The sequence below is a fragment of the Sorex fumeus genome, unplaced genomic scaffold, assembly GCF_029834395.1.
Source record: "Sorex fumeus unplaced genomic scaffold, SorFum_2.1 ptg000047l, whole genome shotgun sequence".
Lineage (NCBI taxonomy): Eukaryota > Metazoa > Chordata > Mammalia > Eulipotyphla > Soricidae > Sorex > Sorex fumeus.
This window is the reverse complement of record NW_026606104.1, coordinates 8,951,830-8,971,800: the sequence shown is the minus strand read 5'-3', so window position 1 is coordinate 8,971,800 and position 19,971 is coordinate 8,951,830. Positions and strand designations below refer to the sequence as shown.

Sequence of the window (19,971 nt, the reverse complement as noted above, 5' to 3'; positions counted from 1 at the left end):
TAGAGGTGGTCAGAGAAAACCATATATCGTGCTTGGGATTGCATCCTGATTGGCTACATGCAAGACAAATGCCTTAATCCCCCTGAGTACCTTTATTTCATTTTTTTCCTTTATTCCCTGATTGTTCTGGTTAGGAGTTCCAATACTGTGCTAAATATAAATAGAAGTGGTGAAAATGGCCATTTTTATTGGAGCTAAAAGCTTTCAACGTTACGTATGATGTTGTTAGCTTGTCATAATGGCCTTAATTAACTCAAAGATCTTTACCCACTTTGTTGAGAGTTTTTTCTATAAATAAGGTGTTGAATTTGTCTAATACTATTTTTGCAGTTTTGAGACTGTTGGATAACATTGGATTTTCCTTGCTCCTCCCTCAGAGAGCTTAGGTTTATTGAGTTACTCCCACAACAGTGCCCTTGAGGCACACCCAATTCCATCAAGCTCTAAAGTAAAAAAAAAAAGTAAAGGCCGTCCCGTTGATCATCGATTTGCTTGAGCGGGCCCAGTAACATCTCCATTGGAGACTTTGTTGTTACTGTGTTTGGCATATCAAATACGTCACAGGGAGCTTGCCAGGCTCTGCCGTGCGGGCGAGATACTCTCGGTAGCTTGAGAGGGGCGGAGGAATCGAACTCGGGTCGGCCATGTTGGCTGCGTGCAAGGCAAACACCCTACCGCTGTGCTATCGCTCCATCAAGCACTAGTAATCCTATATTGCTTTTCTCTTTCCTTATGTCATTTGCATGGCTTATTTAGCAATGTCCATTTTGTATAGACACAGGAAGACAGTTGATGCTGTTCTTTTGTAATATGGCATTAATTGACTTTGAAATAATATTAACTCCTGGGCATCCATCATATTTACCTGACTTAAACCACAGTTGTCTTTACTTCCTAACACCCCCAAAATGAGGGTCCCGACAAAGGGACTGGATGGATTCAGGGCAAACTGTAAGCTACCCTGGCATCAAAAGGGGACAAGCTAAGCATCATAAATATAATAAGTTAAGAACACTGTCATGGAGCAGACTCTGTCATGACCCCAAAAGAAGTAACTGAATAAGGACCCTGCTGGGGTTAGGAAGACTAACCTGGCCTGAGGACTATGATCTGAAATATATACTGAGATGTCCCCAGGAAGAGCAAACCTTTAAGTTTAATATAGCTATTACTGTGTTCATACAAAATAACTAGAAATATTGTAAGTAAATTCACTATGATTGTTTAAATGGATTACTAGCTGAGAAAAGGATAAAGCAATACACCCTAGATAGAATTTCACCCCAAACAGATCTCCTAGTAATCTGCAGTGCTGAACCCTCAGATGAGATTTTGTCCTTGAGTTAATCTCCTAGAACCTTTCCTGAAAAGTGGCTTTACCTCTGTTTATGTTATGGCACATTTCAACCTCACCTATGTGTACCCCCACCCTTCATGATTTCTGTATTACTATGCTATGGCATAGTAATACAGGGGAACAGGCGGGAGGAGTTTGAGGTCTATAAGGAGACTAGGATGATGGAACTATGATGACTAGGACTACGACAAAAACTACAGCTATGATTGTGCTGTAAGGGAAGAGATCATACTACTCTGGGGAGAAGAGAGAAATAAACTGACTACCGACCAGCCTAGGGTCCTGTTTCTTGGATCCCATGGTCCCTCCTCCGTCCGTTGCTATGGAGTGGCTGAGGAGGTGGCCGTTTTCTCTTAAAAACTCACAGAGATGATCATGATTTGCTTCTTTTGGGTCTAGCAGTATTTACAGGGCTACTTCTTGCTTGGTGCTCACTTGGTGCCAATACTTGGTGGGGACCACATGGTACCAGTGATAGAGCCCAGGGCTTTTGCCTTTGAATCATGTGCTCTTTGAAGATCTCTCCAGCTTCCTACTCTTAGGATTTTCATCCTTCCATTAATGTGTCTGATGTGTCTGATCAGACTGATCTTTGGATAGTGGATCATGACTTTGTGTCATTTATTTGATCATGGTATATAATTCTCTTATTGTTAATAACTTAAATGTTTTTAAAGTTATTAAATAATATTTGATAATATTTTTGAAGCTTTTGAACTATTCATGACAGATATTGGCCTCTAATAACAAATGTTCCTTAACCTTGGTTTTGGATTAATAATTGAGCTTATGTAAATCTGTTGTTATAGTTTCATATGTTTTTTTGACAAGCACTCACTGTCACTGTCACTGTCCTCCCATTGTTCGTTGATTTGCTCGAGCGGACCCAGAAACATCTCCATTACGAGACTTGTTGTTACTGTGTTTGGCATATCAAATACGTCACGGGGAGCTTGCCAGGCTTTGCCATGTGGGTGAGATACTCTCGGTAGCTTGCCAGGCTCTCCAACAGGGGCAGAGGAATTGAACCTGGGTCATTCAGGTCAGCCACATGCAAGGCAAACTCCCTACCGCTGTGCTATCTCGCTCCAGCCGTAGCATTCAAATATTACAAAATTATGCAAAATACTTTAGAATATTAATTTGATACATAACTTGAAAATTTTTGGTTTTCCTCTCAATGTGGTGAACTTTTTCTTTAGGATATAAAGATCAAGAACGCAGACTCCTGGAAAAGTTTAGGCAAGCCAATAAAAGCTTCAGGAGTGCTAAAATCCTCTGATGAGCTCTTCAACCAATTTAGAAAAGCAGCAATAGAAAAGGAAGTAAAAGCTCGAACACAGGAACTAATACGGAAACATCTGGAACAGAATGTAAAGGAACCAAAAGTAATTCAAGAAAATCAGAGGTGTGTAATATGTTATACATATCCCAAAGCCTTTATTGTAAATAAAATATGCATTTTAATTTAATTTTTGTTTTTGTGTTTGGGCCACGTTCCAGTAATGCTCAGGGCTTCTATCTGACTCTGCACTTAGAAATCACTCCTGGTGGGCTCAAGGGAGCATATGAGATGCTGGGGGATTGAACTGAGGTTGACTGCATGCAAGGCAAATGCTCTACTCACTATACTATTGCTCTGGCAAGACATGCATTTTAATATATTAAATTGTTTTGTAAAGTTTTATTTATTTAAATATATTTAAATGCATTTAAGTATATTTAAAATAAGACATTTTCTTTACCTTTCTTTTCTTTCTTTTTTTTTTTTTTTGGCTTTTTGATTTTGGTTTTGAGGCCATACCTTACAGTGCTCAGGATTTACACATGTTCTGCACTCATGAATCACTAATGTATCAGGGGACCGTGTGGGGTGCTGGAAATCAAACCCAGATCATCTACATGCAAGACAGATGCCCTATTTTGCTATATTATCTGTCCCCAAGACATGTATTTTAATAATTATTATTAATAATAATATTTATATTATTTTAATTATATTAAATTGTTCTGTAAAGCTTCAGCTATGTAATAGGATATAGCAAATTGTAATTCTAAAAGAATATTTTATGAAGGAAGCTCAGATAGAGAAGAGAGCACCAAATAAAGGGTGTTGTGAGGATCCTCCCAGGGTGGGAGAAGCATGCTGAAAGTAGACTATAGACTGAACATGATTGCCACTCAATGCCTCTCTTGCAAAGCACAGTACCCAAAAGAAGAGAGAGAGAACAAGGGGGAATGCCCTGCCACAAAGGCAGGGTGGGATGGGGGGTATGGGGGGTGGGAGGGATGCTGGGAACCGTGGTGGTGGAGTATGGGCACTGGTGGAGGGATGGGTACTTGATCATTGTATAACTGAAACCCAAGCACAAAAATTTATAAGTCTATAACTGTACCTCATGGTGTTTCACTAATAAAAAAATTTTTTTAAAAAAGAATATTTTTATGAGAGCATATACTTTTCTTTTTTTTGAAGAGGAAGCTCCATCTAGCTTTTTCTTTATTTGCTCAACTATTGCTTTTCAAGAATAAACATGAACGTTTACTTTTAGAAACAACAATCTCTGATTGAGATTGTTATATTTTTTTTGATTGTTATATTTTTTTTGATTGTTATATTTTTAATTCTAATTTTAAACTTAAAAATGATTATAGCTTAGATGATTCAGTTACAATAGTGTTCCTGTTTACAGTTACTTATTTTAACAAAGAGTTTGGTACTAAATTCAATTTTGTCACTGAAATCCGAATAGAATAGAGCTGAAAATTTATGTCTTCCTAGAACACTCTCAGATATGGCTACGTCTTTTTTTTAATTAAATCAGCATGAGCTATACTTACAAAACTTTCATGTTTGTGTTTCAGTCATACAATGATTGAACACCCCTCCTCCACCAGTACACGTTTTCCACTACCAATGTCCCAGTATCACTAGCAGTCTCCCCCCCAGCCCGTTCCAACCCTTTCCCCTGCCTCTATGGCAGATTCCCTCTTACATTCTCTCTACGTACGGGCATTATGCTTTGCAGTACAGATAATGAGAGGCCATCATGTTTGATCCTTTATCTACTTTCAGCACTCATCTCTGATCCCAAGCAATTCCTCCAACAATCGTTGACTCAGTGATCCCTTCTCTGTCCCAGCTGCCTTCTCCCACAGAGAGTATATATACTTTGAGGAAGATAAAATAAATGATTAATTGGGCTATTTAACATACTAACATCTGTATTTTAGAGCCACTCAGAATATTTGTGGCTCAGTAATAGAACTCATGCCCTCAGAGGCCCTAGGTTTAATCTCTGCAACAACAACCAAAAAAGTCAACATAACAAATGAAAGGGAATATCTGCAGTTTAGCTTTGTATTTGTCATATAATAAAATATTTTAAATACAGACTTTAAATGAAATGAAAGTCTAACTTGAACTGTATTATTTCTTTAAGGGAAACTGGATTCACTCTGGAACCTCTTTCAAATAAAGTACAAAACAATTGCCTTGGAGAAGAACATCAGCAGTCATTGGAAGCTCAAGATAAAGGCAAAGTCTGGCTTCTGAAAGACCGTAACTTAGCAAGGGAGAAAGAACAAGAGCGGAGGAGGAGAGAAGCAGTATGTTATTTTTTCTTTATTAAATCCAACAATGATGTAACAAATTTTTACTTTACATATTGAAATATTTATGGTATTTTCCATTGTCTAAGGAGTTGCCTGTTTCATTAAGATTAGGTTCTTAAATCAGAGCCTAAAACTAAAATTTCAGTCAAAAGACAGAGTTAGGGCCAGAGATAGAGCCCAAATCACTGAGCACCTGCTTTTCGGGCAGGAAACCGAGGACTAGTCTCAGTAGCAGTAGGACAAGAGTAGACCCAGTCTGCTGGGTATGGCTCCAAAACAAAAGCAAGGCACACACTGTATTTTTTTACCTCTTAAATGGGAATAATTATATAGAGAAGATTAAACTCTTTTACCGTATTTTTTATAAGCACTTTCAATTTCCCCCTTCTTTATTTTATTTTATTTTTTTATTTTTGGGTCACACCCAGCCAGTGCTCAGGGGTTACTCCTGGCTCTACACTCAGGAATTACTCCTGGTGGTGCTCAGGGGGACCATATGTGATGCTGGGAATCGAACCCGGGTTGGTCGCATGGAAAGCAAATGCCCTACCTGCTGTGCTATCACTCCAGCCCCCAATTTCCCCCTTCTATTTTTTGTTTGTTTTTGGACCACACCCAGATGTGCTCAGGGTTTACTCCTGACTTTGGGATCACTTGTGTGAGGGCTCAGGAGTGCTGAGGAGTGAGTATGCAGTACAAGAACTCAAACCAGGATGGAATGCATGCAAGACAAGCATGGTAACCCCTATACTATCTCTTCAATTCCAGAAAAAAATTTTTGGGTGAGCACACCCAGTGGTACGTGGGGCGCTATTTCCAGTGGTACTTGGACTCTGTCTCTAATCCTCCTGCATAGTTTTTATGCCATTATTTAAATAGTCAAATAATCTCTTTTTTAAAGTGTTAAGTAATAGGGATCCGGAATATGGTTCAAGCATCCTGGGCAACGTTGAGACTAAAATGGCCCCACAATCTGGGAGGTGTGGGGGAGGGGCAGGGAACAGGAAAACTGCGTCATAGGGAAAAAAATCTTATGCTTACTTAATATTTACATTTTCATTTCATTTATTTGTTGAGATCTAGGTTTTTAAATGGTATTACTTTTCTTTTTCCTGAAGGACTTCTTTTATTTTATTTTTTTTTTAATATAATTTATTTATTTATTGAATCACTGTGGGAAAAGTTACAGAGCTTTCGGGTTTAGGTCTCAGTCATGTAGATACCGAACACATTTCCCTTTACCAATACTCATTTTTAACCCCGAACCCCAATAGACCCCCACCTCCCACCCCTCCCAATTCTTATGAGGCAGATGAGTTCTAGTTAATACTCTATCTACTTTGACTAGATAGATTATTTCGATAGAAGATGCACAATTATTGTTTAGAGTTTACGACCCACCCCCCCCCCCCAATCAGACATGCTGAAACAGCGTTGTGAAATGATTTGCTTTCTACAACTTGGTTTAAGAATAAAATGATGTCGTGGCCGCGCGGTTTTGAATTTCTGCTATTTTACTTATTGACCCTGGAAGAATTTCTATTAAAAGTTAGCTAGTTAAGAGATTGATTTCTGTGCCCTGGAGTCGTGGCCGTGCCGGAGAGCCGCTCGTGGGGGGCAGCTGGCGACCTCGGTGGGGCGTGGGGGACGGCCCACAAAGCCCCCCTTCCCATGAGGTCCCCGCCGCTTCCCCGAGCCCGGCTCAAACCCGCTTTCCACAAGGCTCCCGTGCGGCCGCCATCTTTCTTTCCTGAAGGACTTCTTTTAACATTTCTTCTAATGTGATTAATTCTTTCAGTTTTTTATGTATCTGAATATACCTTTAATATAGCAGTCTGGCATTTAACAGATCCATACACTTAAAAAGCTATTGTAACATTTAGTAGTGCTGTCAAGATCCACTATGCCAAAATCTTTATGCCAATTCCCAAAGATTTTTATGATTGGGTTTTATATGGATTTGAATGGTTGGGTATGTATCAGGACCCTGAGAAAGTAAGGTCCAAGTAATGGTGTCAACTTCAGAGAGAATTACTAGCTCTGTATCAGTAGTCATTACATAGGCTCAGATTTTAGTTGGAAAGGAAGAGAATCTAAAATAAATGAATGTCGGGGGTATGGTGCTGCCAGCAGGTCTATCTGTACCTGTGAGGCGAGTGTACCAGTAGCCTGATGGCGCCTTTAGACTTCTCGATACCCCAAAATTGCTGCTGTGCCTCTGGCCAGACCCCAAAAACTTGGGACAAAGTTTACCAAGAAAGTAAACGGCCAGAAGTTAAGTATGTAGGAAACACACACCACAAACCACCTCCGGCTCAGCTATATACTTGGAGGCATGGCCTCTCTGGTTCCTGATTGAACTGCTTGATGGTCATGATCCCAGAGACTCAGAAACAAATCTTGAAACCCAATGGCTTTTGGCAGAAATGTGTGTGGTCTCTGCAGTAGGTCACTGGTGCTGGGCCAACCCAGGTGTGAATAGGTTTTGTGCCTTGGTCTGTTCCCCTGGTGGCCCAGTGGCTGCCATCCTTCTGAGGCCACTGGACAGTCAGGTTTGGGCTCCCAGTGATGAGACACACAGGGCCTCACGGGATGGGGGTGGAGCCAGTCCTGTCCTCCACACCCCAATGAGACCCCGAGTCATCGCTCACAAACGGCCTCTCTGGCTCCTGATCAAGCTGTTTAATGGCCATGATCCCAGAGACTCAGAAACAAATCTCGAAACCCAGTGGCTTTTGGTAGAAATGCGTCCGGACCCCACAGTATATTACTGTTGCCGGGCCACCCCAGGGGGAAAGGGTGTTGTCCCTCCCCCTGCTCCCCCTTGGCGGTTCGGTGGCCGTCATCCTCCAGAGGCCATTGGATAGTCAGACTTGGGCCCGCAGTGACGGGATGAGGGGTGAGCCAGGCTGTTCTCCCCATTCCAACGAGACCGCAAGTCATCACCCACGAATGGCCTCTCTGGCTCCTGATCAAGCTGCTTAACGGCCTTGATACCAGAGACTCAGAAACAAATCTCAAAACCCAGCGGCTTTTCGCAGAAATGCATCCAGACACCACAGTACATTACTGTCGCCAGGCCACCGCAGGGGGGAAAGGGTGTTGTTCCCCCACCTGCTCCCCCTTGGTGGCTCAGTGGCTGTCATCCTCCAGAGGCCATTGTACGGTCAGGTCTGGGCCCGCAGTGATGAGACATTTGGGGCCTTACGGGATGGGGGGGGGGGGGGGAGCCGGGCCTGTCCTCCCCATCCCAACGAGACCCCAAGTCATCGCCCACAAATGGCCTCTCTGGCACCTGATCAAGCTGCTTAGTGGCCATGATCCCCGAGACTCAGAAACAAATCTTGAAACCCAGTGGCTTTTCGCAGAAATGCGTCTGGACCCCACAGTACGTTACTGTTGCCGGGCCACCCCAGGGGAAAAGGGTGTTGTCCCTCTGCCTGCTTCCCCCTGGTGGCTCGGTGGCCGTCATCCTCCAGAAGCCATTGGACAGTCAGGCTTGGGCCTGCAGTGACGAAACTTGTTGGGCCTCATGGGATGGGTGTGGAGCCGGGCCTGTTTTCCCCACCCCAATGAGACCCCAAGTCACCGCCCACGAACGGCCTCTCTGGCTCCTGATCAAGCTGCTCAACGGCCTTGATCCCAGAGACTCAGGAGCAAATCTCGAAACCCAGTGGCTTTTGGCAGAAATCCTCCAGATTTAAGTGTTACAATTTCAGAATTTCAAAATCACATGGCCCTGCTGCAGCCACGCAACCTCATAGGTTATTCATAACCAGCAATAGAACACAAATTGTCTACTGTTGCTTTTTCAGCAGATCCTAGTGTTGGGGTAAAATCTCAAATAATAATGGTGGGTGTGGTGTCAAAATATTGAATGTGTTCAAAGTAGAGAGAGAGTAATGTGGAAATCATCTGCCCCACAGGTAGAGGGAGGGTGTGGGATGGGGGGATACTGGGGTTTTTGGTGGTGGAGAATGGGCACTGTTGAAGGTATGGGTGTTTCATTGTATGGCTGAGACTTAGACCCGAAAACTTTGTAACTTCTCTCATGGTGATATAATAAATAAAATTATAAAACATGAAAAAAAGATGATTTCTTTTATTTTTAATGACCTTTCAGCATTAAACAGCATTGTTTAATGGGTACTATATATATATGTGTGTGTATATATAGAGAGAGTGTAGTTTGATCTTCATAATTGTCATAACAAACTTGGTTAAATAATTTTTCTTCATGACAGAATCAAGGAAAGTACATAGTACTTAAAAAATTTTTTTTTGGTTTATGGGACATACCCAGCAATGCCCCAGGGATTATTCCTGGCTCTGCACTCAGGAATTACTCCTGGTAGGGCTCAGGAGACCATACAGGTTGCCAACAATGAAAACCCAGGTCAATCATGTGCAAGGAAAGAACCCTACCCACTATTCTATCTCTTGAACCCCATGAAAGTTCATAGCTTTTTTTTGGTATTTTTTATTTAATTGAATCACCATGATACACAGTTACAAGTTTTTATGTTTGCATTTCACTCATATAATGATCAAACACCCCTCCCTCCATAAGTGCGTATTTTCCACCACCAATGTCGCATTATCCCCCTCCACCCCCCCACCCCCCGCTTCTATGGATGGAACAATTTCCCCCATACTATCTCTACTTTGGGGCATTATGGTTTACTATATAGATACTGAGAGACTATCATGTTTGGTCCTTTATCTACTTCCAGCACACATCTCCCATCCCGAGCGATCCTCCAACCATCATTGACTTGGTGGTCTCTTCTCTATTTCAGCTGCCTTCTCCCTCCAGCTCATGAGCCAAACTTCCACCTATGGAGCAATATTCTTGGCCCTTGTGTCTACTGTCCTTGGGTGTCAGTCTCTTATTATGTTATTTTATATTCCACAAATGAGTGTAGTCATTCTGTGTCTGTCCCTCCCTTTCTGACTCATTTCACTTTAGCATGATACTCTCCATGACCATCCACTTTGAAGCAAATTTCATGACTTCATCCTTCCTAACAGTTGCATACTATTCTTGTGTAGATGTACCAAAGTTTCTTTAACCAGTCATCTGTTTTTGGGCACTTGGGTTGTTTCCAGATTCTGGCTATTGTGAACAGTGCTGCAATGAACATACAGGTGCGGATGTCATTTCTACTGTGCTTTTTTGCACCCTTGGAATATATTCCCAGAAGTGGTATTGCACGGTCATACAAAAGCTCAATTTCTAGTTTTTGAAGAAATGCCCATATTGTTTTCCCAAAAGGTTGAACCTGTCGACATTCCCACCAATAATGAAAGATAGTCCCTTTCACCCCATATCCACACCAGCACTGGTTGTTCTTGTTCTTTTTTATGTATGCCAGTTTCTGTGGTGTGAGATATCTCATTGTTGTTTTGATTTGCATCTCCCTGATGATTAGCAATGTGGAGCATTTTTCACGTGCCTTTTGGCCATTTATATTTTTTTTTTATGAGGGAGCTTCTGTTCATTTCTTCTCTCCATTCTTTTATGGGGTTGGAGGCTTATGTACAATTCTACTAGTGTCTTGTATATCCTGGATATTAATCCCATATCTGATGGGTATTGGGTAAAGATTCTTTCCAATTCCATGTACTCTCTCTGTATTTTGGTCACTGTTTCTTTTGAGGTGCAGAAGCATCTTAGTTTAATGTAGTCCCATTTGTTTATGTTTGTTTCCACTTGCTTGGTCAGTGATGTTTCATCGTTAAAGATGCTTTTAGCTTCAGTGTCAGGAGATTTCTGCCTACATTTTCCTCCATGTACTTTATGTATTCTGGTCTGATATTGAGGTCTATAATCCACTTTGACTTTTGTTCCTGGTGTTAGACAGAGGTCAGAGTTCATTTTTTTGCAGGTAGCCTTCCAGTTTTCCCATCACCACTTGTAGAGGTTTTCCTTGTTCCACTTCACATTTCTTGCTCCTTTATTAAAGATTGGGCAGGAGCTATAGCACAGCAGGTAGGGCATTTGTCTTGCATGTTGCTGACCCGGGTTCAATTTCTCTGCCCCTCTCGGAAAGCCCGACAAGCTACCGAGAGTATCTCGCCCACACAGCAAAGCCTGGCAAGCTACCCGTGACATATTTGATATGCCAAAAACAGTAACAAGTTTCACAATTTGTTGTGAGACATTACTGGTGCCCGCTCGAGCAAATCGATGAACAATGGGAAGACAGTACAGTACAGTACAGTACAATATCAAAGATTAAGTGATCATATATTTTTGAGAGTCTGTGACAGAATATTCAACTCTGTTCCATTGGTCTGTGGGTCTGTTTCTAGTCCAATACCATGCTGTTTTAATTACTAGCAAGTCCATAGCTTTAATGTGCTATAGTTCTCTCACAGCCTGAGACTCATAAGTCTAGTATTATACTGGATGAAGAAATAATGAAAGTGTGCTCTCCATCCATGTTCTCATCAGTACCCACTTAATCCATGTCAAGAGTTTTCTTTCTTGGGGAGAAAGGTTAAACACATTCGTAAGTATTCTTACAGGTTTTGATTTTTGCTTATTGCCTTAAGCAATATTTTAATAAACTGTATTTGAACATAAATTTAAAATTACATAATTAACAGAAATTAAACATTACTTAATTAACATTGAGTTTGTATAACTGATATTTACTTTGCATGATCCAAGTGGTGCATAATCATTTTATATAGATGTAATGAAGGCATACATTTTCAAAGTAACATTTATATCTTACTTCTTTTTCTACAGATGGCGGGTACCATTGATATGACTCTTCAAAGTGACATTATGACAATGTTTGAAAACAACTTTGATTAAAACTTTTAAAATTAACCATCATCCTAAAATTAATGCTACAAAAGATTAAGATGGCAAAATGATTGCTTTCAGATACCAAGATAACAATCTTATATTGTATTTTGACTGCTCCAAAATGATTAAACAGTTTCACTTGCATTTTTAATAGCAATATGTTCATTTTTTAATGGCATAATTTATAGGGAATTTTATAATTTTGGATACCTTAAATTTTAATAAATTCCCAGATTTTATTCATACTGCAATAATTGTCTGCTATGTATTATAGGCCCTATCTAAGAAATAAAAATCCATAAAAGCTAGTCCTTTGTTTGAAAATGACAGATATGTAAAAGTGTATCAAAAACATGGTTCCTATTGAGTTTTTAACTTCTTAAATATTTGTCTGCCTCCAAAATATTCATAGCTAATAACTTGGTTTCTTTGAGTGTCAATTTTTATTTGACTCTAGATTATTTCTGTGTTTGAAACTTAGCTTAAACATACTATATTTGTCAATTGCCTCGAGCAGGCCCCAGTAACGTCTCCTTTGTCCTAGCCCTGAGATTTTTTAAAAAGTGCCATATTCAAGGCTCTTTCAGAGTTAGGAGAATGAGACCCATCTTTGTTACTGGTATTTGGCATATTGGGTATGCCACGGGGAGTTTGCTAGACTCTGCCGTGTGGGCAGGTTACATTCAGTAGCCTGCCAGTTTGTCCAAAGTAGGAATGAGATAATAAGATGCCCGGGAGCTGGGTTTTATAGTCTCTGGGTCTTGGCTGTTGATGGGATTACACGGTGCCAGGGGTCCAGTTGGTGGGTGTGACCCCTGCCTACTGGAATTTGGAGGATCTGGGTGGAGGATGCTCAGCCCCGATCCGAGCAGGCTTGGAGATCTCAGCCCTGGAACCCACATGCCTTTGTTTCTCTGCTGGTACCTTCACGCGTGTGGAGAGTGGTCTCAGTATGGTGGTGGCTGGTTCTGGAGGTCTTCAGCTGCCGGAGCCCTGGCTGGAGCGGGGAGGGAAACTCAACCCGCTCCCACCAAGGGGCCCCGGCGAGGACAGCCAGGCGCTGGGGCAGGAGACTCTGCGTTGTTCTATTCCGGGAGCTGGGTTTTATAGTCTCTGGGTCTTGGCCGTTGATGGGATTATACGGCGCCATATTTGTATATATGTATATATATAACTATATTGTATATATATAACTATATTTGTAGTTCTGAAAAATGTTCAATTTGAGACTAAGTAAAAACAAATATTAATAATGTGTGTACGTTCCTATGGGAACTTTTATGGTAATTTTTAATATGCTTGTGTGAGAAATTAATGTCTAAAACTTTACAGTTTTAACATTTAAATCTGTAAAATATTTGTTTCATCATTCTCAAGTTGCAATTATGTGTCAGCTTCATTTTAAAATTTTGGACTTTGAAATATATGTGAGGCACTAATCTTATACTAAGTAAAAAGGTTAAGGTATGTAATTTACAGAGAAAGAAAATAAGAGTTATCCTGACATTTTGTAATTAATTTGATAATTTTGAAATTCATTTAAACTGTCAAATCACTTAAAAATATGATTATTGGCTAAATTGGCAATTATGCCTTCATCAAACATAGCCAGAATTAAAAAAAAATTATTATACTTACTCGACCACACCTTTTCCCCCCAGTCCTTTGTCAGTGCTGGAAATCAAAGCTCGGAACTCACACAGGCAGGGTGTGTGCTATGCTAAGCCCATCAACTAGACCTTTTATTTTTTTGACCAAGAAATTAGTCACTAGTGTTATCATTTTATTTTCCTAAAAGATCTCATGTAGAGCCTGAGTTTAGTCTCCAGCATGATTTGGTTCCCCGAGCACTACCAGAAATAGCCCCTGAGCACTGAGCCAGGAGTGGTCCTGGAGTGTTGCCAGGTATTGACCTTCACGGACTATCTCATATAGATCACTCATATCTAAATTTACATTAGAACATATGTATGACAAATGCACATTAAATCTTTGAGCATTTACCATTAAATAGCACTGTAGCACTGCCCTCCCGTTGTCATGGACTTGCTTGAGTCCGTTGTGAGACTTGTTACTTGTTTTTGGTATATCGAATACGTCACAGGTAGCTTGCTAGGCTTTGCCATGCAGGCGGGGATACTCTCGGTAGCTTGCCGGGCTCTCTAAGAGGGACGGAGGAATCAAGCCTGGCAAACACCCTACCTGCTGTGCTGTCACTGAAGCCCAAATAGCAAAACTGATATATTATTTATCTTTGTCTACATCTGAAAAGACAAATAGCAGGGCTGGGGAGATAATTCAGAGGTCATGAGTCACATACCTTATATCCACTAGACTCCAAGTTAGATCCCTGACCTGAATGGCCCTCTGAGACCTGCTGGGTGTAATCTCTGAGGTCCCTAATCACTGAATAGTCTGGCCCACAGCCTGCACAGCTGAGCCAAATACTGCTGGGAGTGTCCTCAGACCACTTGGGAGACACAACTCCGAATTTTCATTTTTAGCATCCTTTTACATTAAAAGGTTTTGGGCTGGGAGGTGGCTCACAGGGCTAGAGTGTGTGCTTTGCATGAAGAACTACCACGTTTAATCCCTAGTATCACATTTATGCCCCCATTCCTCCCCCCCAGTACTGCCAGGAGCAACTCCTAAGCACAGAGCAATGTTGGGTGTGCCCTCATTCTCCACTGCAAAATAAAACAACACCACTTCTACAGTTGTGTTATGTTTAACAGTATTTAGTTTAACTGTCTCAGCTTTAAGTACTCTTTAGTCTGTGAGTATCAGACTATACCATGTAAATACTCAACAAACATGTTTGAGAAAGTAAAGAATCCAGAAGCAATACTGGTTTATTTATTATATGGTCATTTTATCATACCTTATTTTTAAGTACAAAATTGATTTTATTTTTCTCATGGGATTTACTTCTATAAACTCTATACATGAAATATTGTATGCAACTTTTTTTCCTTCTGCTAGATTACAGTTTCATTAAAAGCTCCTTCTCTGCTCCTGTCTTTCACTTCTCTGCAACTCTTAAAACTTTCATTGTGCTTTCTGGGCATAATAAGTTATAACATTATTTCTCTCTTTCAGATTTGTTCATTATAGTTTGGGTCACATACTTACATTAGTCAACTACATTTTCTATATTTAGCCCAGGGGGTGAGGATGCAGAGCCTGGTGCTCAGAATTTACTCCTTACTCTGTATTCAGTAATTACTCCTGGCCAAGCTCGGGGAGCATATGCATTGTTGGGGATCAAACTGGAGTTGGCTGTGTGCAAGGCAAGTAACTCACCTACTCCTATATTATCTTTCCAGCCCTGAATAACTCTCCTACTGAAAGTTTGCTTGTTGCTTCCTTTTTGTTCTTGAGTTTTTATGGGCATATGGTATTTGGACCAGCTTACAGCAGCATTACCTCAAAACATACTAGAAATTCAAACTCTGACTACAGTCAGTCTTACTGAGTAAGAATTTTTGGGTTTAGAGTACAGCAGTCTTGTTGAGCAAACCCTCCATGTTATTCTGAAACACACTGAAGTTTGAGAATACTGCTCTAACATTGGCTCTGGTCTGCAGGCTATCATTGAGTGCATGCTTTTCCCACTAACTCTTCCCTTATATCACCCACATGTAATACTGATAGACTATGCCAGCCATAGTCATTTGCCATCTGATCTACCCATGTTTCCCAGAGATTTTAATCTGTTTCACTATTAGTTTAGTTTCTAAATGAGATTTCTGAGTCTCTTCACCTATGTTAACAGCTTCTTGTCTAATCAACTTTAGCCACTCATTTATCAGTACCATCTAAAGTGCAATTCAGGGGGGTATGGTGCCACCAGCAGGTCAACCTGTACCTGTGAGGTGAGTGCATCAGCAGCCTGATGGCTCCTTCAGACTTCCAGATACCCCCAAATTGCTGCTATGCTTTTGGCCAGATCCCAAAAACTTGGGGCAAAGTTTACCAAGAAAGTAAACGGCCAAAAGTTAGGTATGTGGGAAACACACCCACAAACCACCTCTGGCTCAGCTATATAATTGGAGGCATGGCCTCTCTGGTTCCTGATTGAACTGCTTAATGGCCATGATCCCAGAGACTCGGAAACAAATCTCGAAACCCAGCAGCTTTTGGCAGAAATGCGTCCGGTCTCTGCAGTAGGTTACCGGTGCTGGGCCAACCCAGGTGTGAATAGGTTTTGTGCCTTGGCCTGTTCCCCCTGGTGGCCCTGTGGCCACCATCCTCCAGAGGCTACTGGACAGGTTTGGGCTTTCAGTGACAAGATGCAGGGCCTCACAGGATGGGGGTGGAGCTGGTCCTGTCCTCCCCACCCCAATGAGACTCCAAGTCATCGCCCACAAACGGCCTCTCTGGCTCCTGATCAAGCTGCTTAACGGCCATGATCCCAGAGACTCAGAAACAAATCTCGAAACCCAGTGGCTTTTGGCAGAAATGCGTCCGGACCCCACAGTATGTTACTGTTGCCTGGCCACCCCAGGGAGGAAAGGATGCTGTCACTCTGCCTGCTCCCCCGTGGCAGCTTGGTGGCCGTCATTCTCCAGAAGCCACTGGACAGTCAGGCTTGGGCCTGCAGTGACGAGACATTTTGGGCCTCACGGGATGGGAGTGGAGCCGGTCCTGTCCTCCCCACCCCAACGAGACCCCAAGTCATTGCCCACGAATGGCCTTTCTGGCTCCTGATCAAGCTGTTTAACGGCCATGATCCCAGAGACTCAGAAACAAGTCTCAAAATCCAGCGGACTTTGGCAGAAATGCGTCTGGACCCCGCAATAGGTTACTGTCGCCAGGCCACCCCAGAGGGGAAAGGGTGTCGTCTCTTCACCTGCTTCCCCTTGGCAGCTCGGTGGCCGTCATCCTCCAGAGGCCATTGGACAGTCAGGCTTAGGCCTGCAGTGACGAGACATTTTTGGCCTCACGGAATGGGGGTGGAGCCGGTCCTGTCCTCCCCACCCCAACGAGACCCCAAGTCATTGCCCACGAATGGCCTTTCTGGCTCCTGATCAAGCTGTTTAACGGCCATGATCCCAGAGACTCAGGAGCAAATCTTAGAACCCAGCAGGTTTTTGCAGAAATCCCTCCAGATTTAAGTTAAAATTTCGGAATTTCAAAATTGCGCGGCCACTACTGCAGCCACACGACATCATATGTTATTCATAACCAGCAATAGAAAACAAATTGTCTACTGTTGCCTTTTCAGCAGATCTGAGTGTTGGGGTAAAATCTCAAATAATAATGGTAGGTCTGGTGTCAAAATATTGAATGTGATCAAAGTAGAGAGAGAGTAATGTGGAAATCATCTGCCCCACAGGTAGGGGGAGGGTGTGGGATGGGGGTATACTGGGGTTGTTGGGAGTGGAGAATGGACACTGGTGAAGGTACAGGTGTTTCATTGTATGACCAAGACTTAGAACCGAAAGCTTTGTAACTGCTCTCATGGTGATCCAATAAAATTATAAAAAATGAAAAAAAGTGCAATTCAGTAGTTTCTATTATAGTTACTACAGTCACTGGAGGAATGTTTGGTTTTTTACAGTTCTTTCTTTACATATTGTGGATAGCAACGTTTTGTGTTGTTGATTGCTTATGTGTGTCAATTTATTGATTCATACATAATATGTTGAAGTCAACAGTTGAAGCTAGTTGCTAGTCTAGAATGTGTAGTCATTTATATGTGAATATTATAATTATTAATTTTGTAATGATTTTATTTTAATCAGAAACCATTTTGTATGATTTAAAGAAAAAAGTGGAAGAGTAAGAAAGTTTCTCTCTTCCGCTCCAACTAACAAGACATCAAAGATTATATCTTTTTAAAGGAAACCGATTTTATAAAAGTATTGTTATACATGGGCTGGAGCTATAGCACAGCCGGTAGGGCATTTGCCTTGCAAGTGGCCAACATGGCCGACCTGAGTTCGATTCCTCCGCCCCTCTCAGAGAGCCTTGCAAGCTACCGAGAGTATCTCACCACACGGCTACCCGTGACGTATTCGATATGCCAAGCACAGTAACAATTGTCACAATGGAGACATTACTGGGCCCGCTCGAGCAAATCGATGAACAACGGGAGGACAGTGACAGTGATTGTTATACATGTGATTCTGCAGTTGGATTTTCTTAATATGTCATAAGCATCTAAGTCATAGACATAGATTAATTATCTTTAAAAAATATATAACAGCACTTTCTGGGTAGTTTGATTTTTATTAATCCCTAAATTCTGTTGAGCCTAGTGTTTTTCCCCATGAGCTAAATTATTTTTATATATATCTGTACTAGACTGTGCTTCTATTTTTGAGCTAAGAATAGAGTTCCTAAATGGGATTGCTGCATTAGAAGTTACAAAAGTGGTAGCTTTAATGTAAGTGCCAAATAACTATTCTAGGAAAACATTAAAGCAGTTTACCTTCCTATAAGTTTGAAGGCACCCACTTACCCATTATTCCCACTAGCACTGAATTATATTGTTCTCATATTCTCTGCTAGTCTGAATGAAAAAGTTATGATTATTGAATTCTTGTTTTGTGGAATTGCTAGTGGGGTTGTTTAATTTGTTTGTTAACCATAGGACTTGCCTGGTCACTAATATCCTTCAGTCATTCTACCTTTGACTTGGACTTTTTATCTCATCAGTTTATTTTCCATTAGTTATCTTAGAAACTTTCACAGCCAATTTTGTGTAATGTCTTTGGAGGTTTTATTGTCTTTTCATTAAAATGTAAATTTGATGCAGTCATGCCTGGATTTTCGTTTATAATTTCTGGATATTCTGCCTTGTTTTGGAAAATACCCCCTTCATCTAGATGATAAAAGTATACATTTTTTTCTTCAAATTCAGATGCACATAACTTTTATATTAAAATTATAGGTGGACTAAAGATATTTTCATAAAAGATTATGTTACATTTTTGTTTAAGAGGATTATAAACTATGCTGTCACTAGTAACTTTCTAAATTTCTAAACTGCAGTAGCTGTCGTTAAGTAATTTGCAGTCACCCTAATTTGTAAAAATTATCAAAATTAAAAGTTAAAGATACACAGTCTTTTGGTTGGGATTCTGTTAGGATTAAATTTAGAAAGCACATTTTGTTTCTAAAACTACAAATATATTCTCATATGACCCATTTTTTTAGGCATTTCCAGTCTCAAAAGAGGCAAGGGTATTCCCTCAAGCCCCTCAACCCCTGCATCCTCTACCTGACAGTTTGTTGGGGTGACAGCAGTCTGAGATTCAGAGTAGCACAACCTTAAAATAATTCCCCAGGAGTGACAATATGATAGTTGTACTATAGATCAACAATATGATAGGAAAATTAGGGAAAACCAATTTCAAAAGACTCAAGAAGTGCTAGGTTAGCTGTAGCCAATAAATAGGTTCATCACAAAATAAATAGCTCACGATCAGAGATGAATAATGAATGAAAGAGAATCGCAGTGAATGAGAGCAAAAGAACTCATAAAAGAGTACGTCATACTTTATGTTACCTTTCCCAGCATAGCTATTTATAAAATATTTAACAAAATAAAAGACTTTTTTTTTGACTGGTTATATTTAAAGGGGAGAAAAGATACCTTAAGGAAGAATAGTGTTGAGATAAACTCCATTTAAAAAAATCTCAATGAGCTAAAATAATCAGATACTGTCGAGGAGAAAATTAGAGAGTTAGAAAATATATCTATGGAAATATACCAGAATACACAGTACAGAGATAGCACTGTAGCACCGTCCTCCCGTTGTTCATCAGTTTGCTCGAGTGGGCACCAGTAATGTCTCACAACAAATTGTGAGACTTGTTACTGTTTTTAGCATATTGAATATGTCACAGGTAGCTTTCCAGACTTTGCTGTGCGGGCGAGATACTCTTGGTAGCTTGCTGGGCTCTCCGAGAGGGGTGGAGAAATTGAACCCAGGTCGGCTGCGTGCAAGGCAAATGCGCTAAGAGATCTAGAACAGGAGTTGAAGCACTACAATCATATATCACTTAATGATGTTTGGGTCCATGACAGAGTGTGTATATAAATGATTGACTACCACTGGATATTCCATATTTCTTAGGTGTGTGATATGCTACGTTATCTAGATTTGTGTAATTACAGATGTTTGCACAATGTCAATCTCCAGCAACACATGACTCAGCAACACACTTG

At 41.0% G+C, this 19,971-nt stretch overlaps 1 protein-coding gene across 1 annotated transcript in view; it reads left to right on the top strand.

Moving 5' to 3' along the window:
• BRDT (bromodomain testis associated) overlaps positions 1-11,798 on the top strand; it is a 60,413-nt gene extending 48,615 nt beyond the window's left edge. The window contains exons 15-17 of the mRNA XM_056123366.1: positions 2,560-2,765; positions 4,801-4,966; positions 11,730-11,798. Of these exons, the coding sequence (XP_055979341.1) occupies positions 2,560-2,765; positions 4,801-4,966; positions 11,730-11,798 (441 nt within the window). The remainder of the gene's footprint in view (positions 1-2,559; positions 2,766-4,800; positions 4,967-11,729) is intronic.
• Positions 11,799-19,971: the final 8,173 nt, after the last annotated feature.